At 42.0% G+C, this 16,932-nt stretch overlaps 1 protein-coding gene and 2 long non-coding RNA genes across 4 annotated transcripts in view; all 3 read right to left on the bottom strand.

Moving 5' to 3' along the window:
* The window catches only part of LOC146304304 (uncharacterized), a 439,321-nt gene that overhangs the window by 289,266 nt on the left and 133,123 nt on the right, over positions 1-16,932 (bottom strand). The gene's annotated exons all lie outside the window — the stretch shown is intronic.
* On the bottom strand, positions 722-5,548 carry LOC146304312 (uncharacterized). Its single transcript, XM_084714171.1, has 4 exons — positions 5,325-5,548; positions 1,650-2,117; positions 1,338-1,557; positions 722-730 (listed from the first exon to the last, which is right to left on the bottom strand). The coding sequence occupies exons 1-4, from the start codon at positions 5,537-5,539 to the stop codon at positions 722-724; spliced, it is 912 nt and encodes a 303-aa protein (XP_084570297.1). The 5' UTR covers positions 5,540-5,548.
* Positions 14,299-16,115, bottom strand: LOC146304313 (uncharacterized). Of its 2 annotated transcripts, XR_014769387.1 has the most exons (3): positions 16,082-16,115; positions 14,972-15,117; positions 14,299-14,769 (listed from the first exon to the last, which is right to left on the bottom strand). It is a non-coding gene; the product is annotated as an uncharacterized LOC146304313 (long non-coding RNA). The 2 variants fall into 2 exon arrangements; XR_014769386.1 differs by lacking the exon at positions 16,082-16,115 and having other exon boundaries at positions 14,972-15,314.

The raw sequence follows: 16,932 nt of genomic DNA on the forward strand, positions 1-16,932 counted from the left end.
TGTCTTGGGTGTAATTCTAGGGTTGGACATATACATGACATTCCAAAAGAAAGAAAGGTAATGTTTTCTTTCATTTGGTTTATCTTATCATGTGTAATATCCAGCATGGAAACATGCAAGTAGCATTCAGTTTTATTAACAGATATTCAGCTTTATTGTACCTGTGTCGATTTACATGCAGCTCTAGTGTACTTCTTGCTCAGACTGTCATAGACCGGGCCTGTTCCATGACACCACCTGCCAGAAGAGGTTTTTTTTATTACTTAAAGATATTAAAATACTAGATAGATAGATAGATAGATAGATAGATAGATAGATAGATAGATAGATAGATAAAACACAAATACAGGGCCTTTAAGAGTTATTCATTAAAATAGTAATATCTCCTTACTAATCTTAAAGGTCCGGCATATAACAACATAAGATGTATAACATATTGAATATATATATATATATATATAACAACAATCAAACAAGACTCACCCAGGAGCAATCCAGACCATAAGGCAGCCTGAGGAAGAAAGTACTTCATCAAGGTCGGGATTAAAGTTGGACAAAAGTAGGTGTTTTCATCACCTTCCTGGTCAAGGTCCTCCCTCTCAATCACCTCTTCAAAATGGTTTTGAAAAGGTGTCGGTCCCATGTCGTTCTAGAAAAAAAAAAAAAAAAAAAAATGTAAGACTTTTTTAGAAATACTAAAGCATGCAGGGCAGGTGACACGCTAGAGTAGCTGACAAAGGAGGGTGTGGAAATATTATGTTTTTCACACATCAGATGGCAGAATAAGACTGGTAAATGGTAAATGGCACTTCTACAGTGTTTGTCACATTCACCCTTTCCCACACACATTCATACAGCACTGTTTGCAGACAGGCTTGGAAACTAACCACAGTCCCAATGACACATTAGGGGGGAAGTGTGGGTTCAGTGTGTTGCCGAAGGACCATCGACCTTATGGTTAGTGGGCAACCCACTCTACCTCCTGAGCCACAGTTGCCCATAAACATAAGGATGCCTACACAGGGTTTAGTTTGGCAAAGTTGACAGCTCACAATGTGCTTAGACACTGCAAGATTCTGACCCAAAAACAGCTGATGAATGGAGTGCTACCACATGTCATGCAGCCCTTTTTTCCAATCAGCTGTATCATACACTTTTGGGTTTGGGTCTGTTCACACCTGTCTATTATCTGTAGCCCATCTGTCTCCGGTGAAATGGGCTTTTAAGCTTGAATTTAAAAAGCCAAATGTGTCCTACCTTTCAATTTTCTGATTAAGTAACAACCAAAAGTTAAATCCAAACCAAGAATGTAACAGTTGCAGTGAAGAGAAAGATACCTCATAGTCCTGGTTTGTGATCGAGAGGTCTTCAGCACATTGTCCTTCCTTGGTGAGCAGAACCTGGACATTTTTAAAGTGCTTCTCAACATTTCCACCACTGTGGGAACTGGAGAAGACCATGTTGGCACTGAGGACAACTTCATCCAGTTCCTGCAGGGTTGATGCTTGGGTCATCAGTCCAAAAATATGCATTGCCAAATTGTAATGTTTGGAGGCACTACAATGGAAAATTTAAAAATCAGTATCAGAGATTTCATAATGCTGTTATGTCTGAAATCTTAAGCATATTAACATACAGACACCGCTTACTGTTTTTTGCAAAGCTCCTTTGCATTTTTCATGACATGACTCAAGCATCTGTGGAGGATAGGAAGACTGATGGCATCATCCTTTGCCTGTCCAGTCACGATCAGGAAATACCTGCTGAGAAGTTCCTGCAGACTCACTACACAGAAATTCTGTGAAAGTGACTGGAGCAGGACCACTGATCCATCACAAATAGTCATCACTGGCCTTTTTTTTTTTACTTTTGGGCCGTGTTGCTTCATCAAATCTGTGACCACAGACCCCAAGAAATAAGAAATTGATGCTGTGGTGTGGTCACTTGTTACATATGTGGCCACAGGGAGAGGGGAAGACCCTTTAGTTGGGTGTCTAACAACTAACTCGTATATGTAGAAGGGTGACGTTTGGCCTTTGCCCTTCAGTAAAATGCTGCCTGTTGCGTCTAAATAAACAATGTCATCTTTGCATCTGTCAAAGAAGACACTGAGGGCCCTATCTTACGCCCAGCGCAAAGCCAATGCGCCGCCAGCGCAAGTGATTTTGCTATCTTACGCCAGCGCAAGTGCCATTTTTGCCATGTGGGTAAGATAGCAAACGCACTTGCGCTGGGTCTGTGCCGCTGTGGGCGGGAGGTCTAAGCATGAAGGCAAAACCAAGGCGTGGCCGGGCGCGTTTGCTATCTTGTGCTCAGCGCATTGGAGTAATACGCGTTTGTGCCTTAGGGTTGTGTCTTGTGCTGATCGAAAGCAAGCGAGAGGCGCAATGGATTTAATTTATTCAAGGCGTGTCCAAATCCACCTTTGCCGTCTTGTGCCAGGGGCAGGAGTGATATTTTGCCCTGCCCCGCCCTTTGCGCCACCAGCGCAAAGCAGGATACACCTATCAGATGTGCCCAAGTGCCTTCATTAATTCACAGGCGAGTTTAGGCCGAACATGCAATAAACCAATCAGAAAGTCAGCTCTCATCACCTTTTAAGAGGCAGGTGCGCCAGCAGCGCAAGCGGTGTCAGCATGACGGTGGATTTACCAGGAGGAAACAAAGAGAAAAGATTTTCAAAGCAAGAAGACAGATCTGGTTCGAGAAGAGAATGTGCAAGAGCACGCAATATATCACGCTGAAATAGTTTACAGTAACGCCTGCAAAAAACAATACAATAAATGAACTGCAAATGTCATGCAGATATGTAACTGGTAATGTTTTACACCGAAGCACCTTGAAATTGTGTTGTTTTTTATAATTAATTATTAGCATCATCATCATTATTAATTTTACTGGCTGAGGAGCGGGGAGAGAGATGGTGCAGTAGAGAGGGGAGGCGAACAGATCCAGTCCAGCCGCGAAGCTTCCCGGTTCCGCTGGTCCACCTGAGCCAGGTGGAGGAGCAGATACGCGGCTGTCTGTGCTCCTCCTTCTTCTCCTCTTCCACCTAATCCTCATCTTCTCCTCTCATCCTCCCTCCTCTGTCCCGCTGCGAAACAAGTTTTTCTGTTCTGAACTTTGGAGTGTGCAAAATTACGCACAGATATATCCAACCAGCTCTGATAGAAGCACACATAACTTTTTTCTCTGTTGGGCTGGAGTCCTGTGGTCAAATATAGTGTCTTGTATATTTTGTATGTTATAGATCATAACTGTTCAATCCTTGTTTTTCTGAATCATAACAGACAGGCAGACACAAACACTACAGCTGCTCCAGCTGTCATCTGATAAAGACGATCAGACAGGTGTGATCGCGGCCGTGCTCCCTTCGCAGGTCTATTTAGATTTATTAGGCTTTATAATTATAATTATTTTCCTCATTAGTGAGTTTATCTTTAAAGACACATGCGCACACGGCTGTTTAACATTGATGAAAAGTGTTCTGTGATTGTGGAGACGTGTGTGCACCTCAGCAAAGCGCGAGACACGCGAACGCTTTTAATTTCAATATTTACATTTTATTGCTGATAAAAAAAATATGTTCAAATAACACTTAACTAATCCACACTCACGTGGGAGGAAGAGAATGACCATAAATGACTGTGTTTTGTGATTGTTAAGATGTGTGTGTGTTTCGGCCAAGCCCACCAGGTGCTATCTTGTGCTGAAAGACCACAGACTTTGCGCTTCGACCAGGTTTTGGCTGGTCTAAAGCGCAAGCGCGTATTACTCCAATGCGCTGAGCACAAGATAGCAAACGCGCCCGGCCACGCCTTCGTTTTGCCTTCATGCTTAGACCTCCCGCCCACAGCGGCACAGACCCAGCGCAAACGCGTTTGCTATCTTACCCACATAGCAAAAATGGCACTTGCGCTGACGTAAGATAGCAAAATCACTTGCACTGGCGGTGCAATGGCTTAAACACCTTAATTTACATGAGTCTTTATTCTCCACAGGAGTGTCGATTAGTGAAGTGTCCTTTGAACATATCCACCAGCAATAAAGTGTAAATATTGAAGTTAATAGCGTGCAGGTATGTGTGTGTCTTACCCTTGGCTGAGGTGCGCACCCTCATCTCTACAATCACCAAACACCTTTCATTTATGTTTAAAAGTCGTGCATTCGCGTGTGTGTCTTTGAAGTTAATCTCACTAATAAGTACAACAGTACTATTATTATAATTATAAAGCCCAATAAATCTCAGCAGACCTGCAAACAGGATCACAGCTGATTGTCTTTATCAGATGAGTCAGTATGACAGGTGGAACAGCTGTAGTGTTTATGTCTGCGTGTTTGTTATGATGCATAAAAACAATGTTTAAACAATTATGATCTATAACATATAAAATATACAAGACACTATATTTGACCGTCCGGCCCAACCTGAGAGAAAAAGTTATGTGTGCTTCTATCAGAGCTGGTTGGATATATCTGTGCGTACTTTTGTGCACTTCAAACTTAAGAAACTCTCTCTGATTATTCCGCAGCGGCTCAGAGGAGCGAGGATGGGAGGAGAGAGATGAGGATTAGGTGGTAGAGAAGAAGGAGGAACATGGACAGCCGCGTATCTGTGCCTTCACCTGGCTCAGGTGGACCAGCAGAACCAGGAAGCTTCGCGGCTGGACTGGATCTGTTCGCTTCTCCTCTCTACTGCACCATCTCTCTCCCCGCTCCTCAGCCAGCAGAGTTAATGATGATCATGATGAAAATAATTAATGATAAAATTCAGCATACTTTCAACGTGCTTCAAGGTTAAAATATAACCAGTTACATATCTGCATGATATTTGCAGTTCATTTATTGTATTGTTTTTTGCAGGTGTTAATATAAAATAAATTATTTACACGTGAAGCTGTTTTGGAGACATCCTGCTGTCTGCATATATCGCGTTTTCACTCCTCAAACCAGGAGATCTGTCTTCTTGCTTTGTAAATCTTTTCTCTTTGTTTCCTCCTGGTAAATCCGCCATCATGCTGACACCGCTTGCGCTGCTGGCGCACCTCTCTCTCAAAGGTGATGAGAGCTGACTTTCTGATTGGTTTATTGCATGTTCGGCCTAAACTCGCCTGTGAATTAATGAGGGCACTTGGGCACACTGATAGGTGTATTCCGCTTTGCGCTGTAGGCGCAAAGGGCGGGGCAGGGCAAAATATCACTCCCGCCCCTGGCAAAGGTGGATTTGGACACGCCTTGAATAAATTAAATCCATTGCGCCTTGCGCTTTCCACTTGCGCTTTCGATCAGCGTAAGATAGGGCCCTGAGTGTTTTGACACAGTACAGCATGACACTTTTCGGGTGAAGACCGATCTTCTGGATCACCCGTTCTTCATCTTCTTCCTCCTCTTCTTCCAGCATCTTCTGGAGGCTGATGACCTCATTTTTATGCCTCCTCCTTTTCTTTTTCTGACTCCATGACACTGTTTTCATGACACCACTTTCAGGGACCTGGTCCCTGCACCCTGATGCCACAACAGTGTCATCCAGCCTTTCCATGGTCTCTAGGAAGACACTCCTGGGCAGTTTTGTGGAAAGGGTATGGGACAGGGCATCCCTTTCCTTGCCTCGCACTGGCCGTCTTTTAATTTGGTCCCATCGGTGGCACACAAAACCTCCTCTGAAATTCACGAGGGCTTTCAGAGATGACTCCTCTTGTACTTCGACTGTCACCTCTACCGGGCAGTCATTAAAAAGGCAGTAGCCCAAGCACGAGAAGATTGGACCACTTCTCTTACAGCCGATGGATTTGACCCTGTGCCTCTTGAATCCAAAACTACAATAAGGATGTATACTTTGAAGGCCTTTCGCCATTACTGATGTCCAGTTTAGTGTTTTGAAACGGTGTAGATGTTGTTTCTTTCGAAGGTTGGTCCAATCTTTCCGGTCAATGAAAAAGAAAAAAGGTGGCGGTGGCAATGAATGTTTGAAGTACTCTTCTTCTGATGTATTTTCTGCATCAGAAGAGACTGATCCAATCTGCAAACAACAATGAAACACAATTAAATTATGATATGGATTGGATGTAACATGGATTACAATTTATATGACTGCACTTTGAATGCAAAATAATGAAACAGACTCTGTTATTTTTCATGTGTCATGACACATATTTTCTATCCGTACTACTAAAAGATGGAACTCTAGTGTTACCTCAGCAGGAGCTGCGGTCACGTCATCATGAGAGGGAGGAGGCCCAGGAGTGTCCTTGCTCGCATCTGCATCAGGTGACGCGTCAGATGAGGATGCAGGCGCGGCTGCCGACACATTTTTCTAGAGGGAGATTAAACAGTCAGTCTTCATAGCACTTTACATTACCGTGGAAAAAACAAGTACAGTCAAAGGCCATATTCCTGGAAGATTTAATCCATGGTGACAAATATTAGTTTCAGGAAACCCACATGCAACATGGGCCAATGACCAGGTGAAGTATGCTCTAACGTATATGGATAAAGTCAAGCATATGTAAATGATTCGAGATCCGTTGAATCTATTCAAATTTGATAAATCATCTCACAAGTTATGTTTCATTGAGGTTGTGCTTAGCGTTTAACACACAAATTTAGCAATTAATTACAAAAATGTCATAAATAAATCATGAATGGGAGTACAAAGAAAATTGCTCTCTTGTAACAGCTATCTATGTTCTATTGGTACTCGCTCTGCCTACTGAGTCTGGACCGACCCACACAGCAGTTTGTCAATGGATTTACTCATGTTATATCCTCTAAAAATTTGTGGGCCGTTAATGACTATACAAAATTTTGAAATTATATGAACTAGGCATTTTACAATTTAAAGGTTCATATCCACAGGCTTTTATAAATGGCAAAGTGATGAACGTGAAAACATTACCTTTGTATGTCTGAAAAACCCATGCTTGAGCCTTGCCCTGTTTGTCTTTGTATCTGCAAGTCCGAGGTCTTTGCAGACTTCACCCCATATAACCTCCTTATGAATTTCTTCTGGGTTTTCACCAAATTTAGATGAGGCAAGAAGCTTGTCTATGACAGCCAAAATGTCCTATTTTTTGATATTTTTCTTGACTGGAAAAAAAAGACAATGTCATTTCAACACATCATATAATCAGCTTGAACATTTTTAGACACAGTAGGCCTACTGGCATTTCCCAGTTAAGAGCATTCTTAAGGACTTCAGAGTGCTCTAGAAGTGTTTGTCTAAGAAGGAGCCTTTTCCCATATGCGTTTTTAAGGTCTTCAGAATCTATAAGAGCCCACTAAAGAAGCTATTAGTGCAATGGTGGTGTTTTTGGCATTGTTTTCCACCAAAGAAATAAATAAAGTATAATCCTGTAGAATACAATATCACAACACTGTGGGAGAAAGATTATCTCCACTACGTTGTTGTACATTAGTGATAAGATGTGACCGAAATTTGGTGTTTCCCACCAGCCGCTACGCTTTCACCTACGGAGTGTTTCTTTCTCTGGGCTGATCACCACCTGATGGTGGAGGAAGAGCTGAGGCTCATTCAGTCGGTTTGGACGACTGTTCTCAATAAACAAAATGTCTTGCCTAAGCTGCGAGCCATGGGGTGTGAGGCTGTGGTTCGTCGCAACGGCTGAGAGAGATGGCTCAGTGTCACTTGTGTGTTGTCATGTCTGAGTTGATCCTGTGTGACTTGGTCAATGGAGCTGACCATGGTGCTGAAATAACCATAGGCTATAAGGGCACACTAAAGGTTCCCGCCACCTCTGTAATGAGCCACTGGCTCATCATCTGTCTTAATGTGACCTGTCCAGCACCTTGGTGCTGAATGAAAATCGATGCCAGGCAAATCAATTATATAACAAAAAAATAAATCAGCGCATAAATCACACAGTGACAAGCACAACCCCCGACGAGAGATGTAAATATCTAAAGCAGGATTTCCACTCACTCAACATCCGTTTGGGGGGCATCGAAATTTTAAAAAATCATCCACCAGAAAACGATAACATTTATAAATTAAAAGTAAGCCTACGTTATGATGGGCGTTGCTTACCTTTCCAAATGTAGAGAAGACAAGTTGCGCAACTGCGCATTGTCAGCTGCTGTATCAACTTAGAAAATCAGAAAAAAATAGAAAAAAAGAAGAAAATGTATAATAGTTATTTGGCGGGGTCTGCCTGTCATCCTCCTGTGTCTCTGTCATTCCTGTCAGTCAGCAGGCGGTCTTTGAGCGAGTGAGCCTGCAGGTATAGCCTAGTTTGTGTAGTGACTGACCGGCTGTATGCAACAAGCTGCAGTTAATTAAGTTATGTGCCGTTATACAAAGCTCTATTTGAGAGGCTAAATAAAACGGCTTCGTTCAGGTATAACCTCTTGTCTCTGACGCTGAAATGTTACAATAAGGCAATGTCGAAAATCTATAATAAAAACACCAACAACAATACTTCTAATTATACTAATAATAATAGTAAAATTGATTTACAAGTCAAGCATTTGAACAGGATTAGAACTACATTGACCTAAAGGATCTCAGAGTAAGTAATACTAAGCCCCCGTCAACATCTGATAAAAAAAAAAAAATAAATAAATAATTAAGTGAGATAGCATTTTTACACAAGGTAACATTACTATCTGACATTGGATTAAAAAAATAATAATAACGCGTGGCCACGCATTTCTTTTTAACCCAATGTCACCAGAGGGGCTCCATAAGAGTAAAATATCATATACAAGATTACTCCGTCCAGTAATATATTAACATAATACCTTTATTTGGCATTTGCACCGATTAAAGTTTATAAAAGATAGCCTTTTGTGCACATTCTTCATATGTAACCACATGTGCCCATTAACACTAGCTGATAGCTAATAGGCTGGTGTTAATTAGCTAAACTATTAACCTAACCATGTGCAGTACAGCCCAAATATTGGTCATAGGCCTAACCCACATAAAATATTTAAGTTAATCTTGATCTACGAATATCAACATCCCATGTTATTTTAGCCCAAGTAGCCTTGGGGAAATATTTGAAAGGCCCACTTACCCTTGTCTTGCCGCCATGCTTCCAACCTGCGCGATGTCTAATTGTCGGGCGAATGGGTCGTTTCAAGGGCAAATCTCATCCGCGCAGTGTTAATTTACCAACTCAGAAATTAAGAATTAATTTTTAATTAAATACCATTTTTTTTAAAAGGGTTGAAATAGTATCAATACGCCATAACACCATTTTAGAATCAGAAAAGGGACATCGGGGGCTGAGTTTATCAAAAATGATACAGTAAAACTGCTTGATACTGAGTGAGTGGGTAGTCAGGATGGTGGTGAGGTGAACTGTATCAACCATTGTCAGAAATTATGGACCAAAGTGTCGTTACTGTACAGTAAACCTTGAACATATGTAAGCAAAAAAGGGATATTAAAGGGTTAATTTCTCAAAAATTATACAGTAAAAATGCTTGATACTGAGTGAGTGAGTAGTCAGGATGGTGGTGAGGTGAACTGTATCAACCCTTGTCAGAAATTATGGACCAAAGTGTCATTACTGTACAGCAAAAATGGAGCATAAGACCTTCTTCTGAGCCAAAAATGCAACTTGGAGGCTTTATTTCTCAAAAATGATACAGTAACAATGCTTGATATTGAGTGAATGAGTAGTCAGGATGGTACTGAAGTCAACTGCATCCAGCATTGTCAGAAATTATGGACTAAAGTGTCGTTACTGTACGGTAAAATAGTTAGCTCGCTCTGTGTTAAAGTAGCCCTGACTTTCTGAGTGGACGCGGAGCATTAACCGTAAGTTTCATAATACGGGCGCACTGAAAATGTTCGTGCGGCTGGCTTGACGAAGCGACGACGAAAGACGGCTCACTTGACCGCAGTGTTAAATTCATCAGGCCATACTGCTATTTGCTCCTCGCCACGCAGAGTGCCTTTAATCTTTAAAGTCGCGGAGGTCAGGGCGGAACTTGGACTCGACTGCTTTTTGGGCCCCGCCCACAGATGCAAAACAACCAATCAGAAAAGGGCCTGCCAAATTTGACCGTGTGTATCAAAAATGTGTATGAAACTGTAATACAGGAACAAACTCTAGTTGGCACAGCGCGATACACTGGAATACACTGAAAATCAGGTCAAGTGGTACAAGAGGACTATCAAAGAAAATGAGAATATATGTTATTTAGACACTAACAAACATGGATACACTCTCCGAATTGCGAGGACACTGGCATGGTCCGCCTAATACCCCTAGGACCGTGGAGCCCAGGTATTTTGTCAGGTGTGTTGTTCGTCTAAACCATATGGACAAATACACACACGTACACACACACACACACACACACACACACACATAAACATACACACAACTGAACACATCAGAATGTTAGGTGGCTGTGATGTCATCAAAGGGAATGTCCGTCCGTCCCCGGACTTGGGCGCCCAATCCCGGGCATGGGCCGGTGGCCCCATGGCGCTCTTTCCATCGGTACCAGCCCCTCCTCTCTGTCGACTTTTAAGTTTCCCCGAGTTATCCCGCGGGTCGTCATACGGCGTCGGACCCGGTTCGGAAAAGGGTCAGAGGAAGAAGAAGGAGAAGAAGACGTAGAAAAAGCAGGAGAAGGTGAAAAAGCAGGAGAAGAGAAACCCGGAGAAGTGCAAAAAAAAAACAAAAACAAAAAGAAATTAAAGCTGCAAGCAGCGTTTTACGGGCCCTCGCACCCCCGCGCCACTCGGGGGGCCGGCGGCCGCGGCCTCGTGGCTGGATTCGCCCCGGGCGAAGAGGCTCTGTGATTGTCACGGCCTTTTGACATCCCCTTAAGGAATTCGACGTCGCTTCCTGTCGCAGCTAGGTGGCGCTATGAGTATGTCTCCTGATTGTCATGTGGATGTGTTCAGACCGGGACTTCTATGACACCTGTGAAGTTTGGTGGGGAGCGGACCATGTACACCCAAGTTATAGCAATTTTGTCTTTCATGGCGAGACATCAAAACTCAACGGCATGCCACGGCCACACCGTTTAATGCTGACCAAATGTTTTGATAACTTTCGATCACACGCTTGTCTAGATGGTACACACCAGTTTGGACATCAATCGGAACATTTCTGTAGGAGGAGTTTGTTAAAATCCGACACGTGGAAAAAGCCAAAAATGGCCGCCAAATTCGAAATGGCTGACTTCCTGTTGGGTTTGGCCTATGCATCCAAGAGGCTTTTTTGTGCGTCTCTGTGTGATACATGTGTGTACCGATTTTCGTGCATTTCGGTGAAACTTGCTATGGCAGGTGCTGCACTTTAAAGGGCGTGGCCAAGCCATACGGCCACGCCCATTGATGAAACTCATACCACATGTTCAGGCCTGGACCTATAACAAACATGTAAAGTTTCAGTCAGATTGAACCAAGTACACTAAAGTTAATGGCACTTCCTGTGTTTTGGCGAAACACTGACCTTCGCTGCGCTCTCAGGGCAACGCCGTTTGACAATACGCCGATATCTTCACAATATAGCACAACCAAGGTCTTACTGTGTTCCTGACAAGATTTGAGTTGGATATAGTCAACGTGCTGGGAGCAGTACCTCAATGTCTAAAACATGTCATTTCCTGTTGTCACCAGGGGGCGCTATGACAATCACAGAATGTTGTCATACATATATGTTCAGGGCGGGACTATTATCAACCATATGAAGTTTGGTACAGATCGGACAATTTATGGTAAAGTTATAGCAATTTCGTGTTTCATGGCGAGACATCAAACTTCACCGCCACCTGACGGCCACACCCTTCAACGAGGGCATAATCTTTTAATAACTTTTGATCACAATGTTGTGTAGATGGTACACAGTGATTTTGAACCCGTTCTGATCAATCCTGTAGGAGGAGTTCGTTAAAATACGACACGTGAGAAACGCCAAAAATGGACGCAAAATTCAAAATGGCTGACTTCCTGTTGGGTTTGGCCAATGGGTCCAAGAGGCTTTTTTGTGCGTCTGGGTGTGATACATATGTGTACCAAGTTTCGTGCCTGTCGGTGAAACGTGCTGCAGGGGCTTCTGTTTAAAGGGCGTGGCCAAGCCATTTGACCACGCCCATTAACGAAACTCATATCACATGTTCAGGCCTGGACCGTTAACGCACAAGTCAAGTTTCAGGCAGATTCGACTAAGTATAGTGAAGTTAATGCTAATTTTTCATTTTTGGCGAAACATCAACTTCGCCGCTCCGTCACGGAAACACAGTGTGACATCACGGCACGATTTTCATAATACACGATTATCAACATGTTAAAGACGGTTTGACCAGGTTTGAGTTGGATATGGTCAACGTGCTTGGTGCAGGACCTCAAGGAGTAAAACATGTCATTTCCTGTCGCCACCAGGGGGCGCTATGACAATCACAGAATATTGTGACATAGATGTGTTCAGGGCGGGACTATTATCCATCATGTGAAGTTTGGTGCAGATCGGACCATTTACGCAAAAGTTATAGCAATTTCGTGTTTTTTGACGTGGGTGTTGCGAGATATCAAAATTCGCCCTTCCGCAGCAATCGCGCCGTTCAACATGTGGCAGATCTTTTAAAGGTCTCATATTATGCCCCTTTCTGATAAGTTTTTATAAGTCTCAGAGGTCCTCAAAACATGCTTTCGAAGTTTGTTTCATAAAACACCACTCGGATCATGCAGATCAGCGTGTCTTTATACCCCTCTATTTCAGCCTCTCTCAAAACGAGCTGTTTCTGTGCCTGTAGCTTTAAATGCAAATGAGCTGTGACTAGTCGCGCCCCTCTCTGGTGGTGGGCGTGGCTTGAATCAGCCGGTCCTGCCTGCTATGTTTACGCTGAACACCATGACGGACATGGCTGCTGTCCGACGCGGTAGATTTTAAACATCTAATTTTGATCCAGACGGAGGCTCCTGCAGAAATTCAAACACTGCGGATGTTGCCGGACGTGTCTGAATGGTAAGTCTACAACTTTGTGTGTCTTGATACTTTACAGTTAGTCGATGTGTGTGTTGGTACAACGTTAAAATGTAACTAGCTTGGTAGCTAATGCTAACTGTAATTTTGGCGAATAAGTGACATTATAATTTGTGAATATAGTTAACCGTCATGTCTCCGGTGAGACACGTTAATACTCAAAGGACCTCTACAAGTGTTACAGGTGTCCCAATTACTAACATATTTTGACGATTGCTGACAATAATTATCTTTGTTTTCCAATATTCTCTGCAGAGATGACTATCAAAATAGTCCTTTATGTAGCCACATTTTTTTAATCATAATACTGAACTTGTTTTAGAATTTATTATCATTTTATCATCAGTTTTCAGACGTCAAGGCTGTGTGCAGTGGTTTGTAAACTACACTGTGCTGTCTCCACATAATGTGCAACAATTTACCTGTTCCTATATTATGTATTTGAAATTTGCCAAAGCTTCCTGCTCACCCATCACAGCTTGTCTAATGTCTTTCAGGTTTGAATTTCATAGGCCTAATATTTTGTTGAAATATTTACATTTTTCTAAATTTTGTGGATATGCTCACAACAAATCTTAGAATAGACTCTGGATTAATTTATTTATATGAGCATTTAAATCAACCAATGCTCTTATTATAATACATGTATCCTATAACACTTGTCCCTATCTTCAGCATACTGTTTTACACTAGTATGTGTACCACTGCTGTATATATTGTTGTACATCACTTACATACAAACGCATGTTTACATATTCTCACACGTCTTAGTTTTTTTTTCTACTGTTGTATATAGTTTAATTCACAATGCACATGTTAACTAATATTTTATTTTTATTTCTTAAAAGCTTTATCTCTACAGAATATTTTTATCTTAATTTCTATATTCTATATGCTTATATTTGTAGAAATATATGTATATACTTATATTCCAGTCTTCCTTGAATGAGTTTAACTGTAACACTACCAATTTCCCTCCTGGGATCAATAAAGTATATCTGATTGTGATAAGTTATTGTATATTGAGCAGGATAATGTACAGTGAGCAGGTCAGTATTGTAAAATAAACCTCTTCAGAATGAAGTAAGACCCTCTGTTTTGTGTCAGGGTCCTGCATCATCCTGTCAGGGTTTATTTCATGACACTCACAGAAAAGATTTTCACAATATTGTTAGTTGTATTTATGAAGATAAATATGTCAGATTTTTTACAGTTTGCTTTACATTACTTAAGTTGGCATAACATTACAGTGTTCACTAAACACCATGAATGGAGAAGCACACCCCAAAATAAACAGATACTGTTCATATTAAACATGACTTAACAGGAGAAGTTTTACACATACTGTGAGGCATTTATTGAATCGCATATATCACATCGTATAACATGTCAAATGATGTACTTATCATCCATGACAGTAAACTGAAAGATTCACTGAATCCATTTGAAAAAAAAAAAACTTTGACACATCAAAGATTGATGTTTTTGAGGCTAAACTGTTAACTGGACATCTTTTCCATATGTTTCATTCGTTACAGGTATCAGCCTATAGGTTTCCTCGTCACTCCTTGTCAAAGCCTGTCTGGTTCTTAGGATTTGCGCCATGTTTCCTGACGCCCAGGGCCTCTATGTTGGATTCAGACCTCCTCTTAGTTGAACCAGGACACACAGCTGGCGATGACCTTCTCCTTGTCTGGCTCCTCATACTGTGGACTCATGTCCTCTGGATCTTCATCCCTGTCTGGCACCGGGTCTGGAAACACTTTCTCAAAGATGGGGTCCATTAAGTCGGCCACATATCCTGTGCAATATTGCAGAAAGATTTTGTTTAAACTTCAAAAAAGTCAGTGCATTATGTTTATGTGTGTATTTATATAAGTTACTAATTTTCTATTTTATTTCTATTTTTTGTTGAAACCTTTGCAACAACTGTTACAGTGATACAGTAAATACAACATGTACATGACTTATTTTAGTTACAAATAAAAGAATGTAACACTTACAAAACATGGGCTCAGTCTTCACTGGTTTTGTTCTGCAGGCTCCTCTCATGGTCTTTGGGAAGTGCACTTTGAAGAGTTGGTCTCCACCAGATGTGATGTGTGGTTTGTCAGCAGGTTCACTGTAATACATGACAGCCAGGCAGAGTCTGAAAGTACAGCAGTACAGAGAAAATCAAAGATGTAAATAATGAACAACAGTAAGTATTTTTTACAAATTAAATGTAACCACACTTTCATTTACCTGCACAGCATTCCAAGAAATGGAAACACCAAGAGTCTTTCAAATGCCACTGAGACAATATATGCAATCATACACTGCTATTGCCTAATATATTTATAATAACAGCTGATGAGTGTGACTTGGTCATTGTCACTATGCCGTTTTTGTGAGTAAAAAGTGAGTAGTCACATGATTTTATGAATTGTATTGATATCAAAGCAAAACAGTCGTCATTATGGACGTGTCCCTCTCCTCCTGCATGTCCTGCACCCCCACTGTGTTGTTTGTAATGTAATGCAGGACTACTGTTACTGTACTGTCGTCCTTTAGCGCATCAGTGTTGAAGCACCGTAAACACTGAATAGAGGAGGGGGTGGTGTTGGTGAGGAAGCTGTTGAACCGGAGAAATTAAACTTATTTTCTGATTATTTTGATTCTTACATTCTAAGCACAGATAAGCACAACTGCATACCTGCGCTAATCACAACGCCTGATTTAGTCTGAATTCGAGTTTCTCGGCTTGATTTTGCAGCAGGTCGCTACACATTTCAGGTATGAGACAGTTAGCAGCTTGATGCTAATCTAAGTTACACAGCAGGCAGAGGAGAGAGGAAGCGTCCATAACAACAGAGCTGATAACACAAACCCAGCAGCATGAAGTCACACAAAAACTGACATGAAAAACAGTCACCAGCATCCAATTTACTATTCTGTTTAGTTAACTGGCTTCATATGAGGCTTAATGTTCACACAGATTATCATGACTCTCCCTCAATATTATACTCCAGTGTGTGAGCACACAGTAGATGCTACACATATTAGCCGCGATGCTAACGGCAGGATGAGCGGCTAAATACACAGTAAAGCAGCATAAAGATGATAAAACTTACCGCTGCCATGTCTGCAGTTATGTCACAGTCGGTAAATTAATCCACTGGGTCTTCTGTGGGTCATATGACGGGAGTAAATGCAGACATTTGTGCTCGTTCCTGCAGCCAACAACAGAGGACTTGTTGTGCTTTCCTTGTGCCTTCAACATCTCAGTTTGCCTGTGTAGCGTTTACGGAGAAAAAAATGGCGACCGGGAGGCGGACTCATAGGTTTTCAGTGGGCGGCACAGACACGCAGCACAGGGAGTGTCTCCGGCTCAGAGGAGGTGCTTGCCCGGCTATGACATCATAGCCGGGCACAAATCTAAACGGAGCGTTTTGGCCTACATTCACTGAAAGGTGGAGCAAGCAAAAGAGGGAGAGAGAGGATTGTTCTCATATCAGGGGAGTCTGAAGGCAGGCCGGGGACACATATTTTCACTGGAAAACCTTGAAAAAGTGCATTTTGCATAATATGTCCCCTTTAACCGTTCTCCTAACATTTGAGTCCGAATAAGCTCTGTAAACACCACATCTTCACTCTACAGTCGCCTTAACCGAACATTAACAAGTGGCTACAGTTACTTCAGTGTCTTACCTGCGTAGTTTTATCTTGCATAGCTTCAGTCCCTACATGCAACAGGCATGCATGCAGCCGCAACACGCAGAATGCACCTCCATCTGTGAACAAGGCCCAAGTGGTCTCACTGTCTCTCCTGTCTGCAGCTCAAACTGATCCAGAAGTGCAGTACTTCGTTTGTTTAAGAGCGTGATACTAACCAACGTGAAAGGCACATGGCACCTTCTAGTGTACGGAGTGTGCAATATCATCACCTCATAAAGAGTTTATTGAAGGTGCAGTGTGTAATATT

This window comes from Lutjanus erythropterus, unplaced genomic scaffold (assembly GCF_056507025.1).
Source record: "Lutjanus erythropterus isolate fLutEry1 unplaced genomic scaffold, fLutEry1.hap2 Scaffold_155, whole genome shotgun sequence".
NCBI classification, from domain to species: domain Eukaryota; kingdom Metazoa; phylum Chordata; class Actinopteri; order Lutjaniformes; family Lutjanidae; genus Lutjanus; species Lutjanus erythropterus.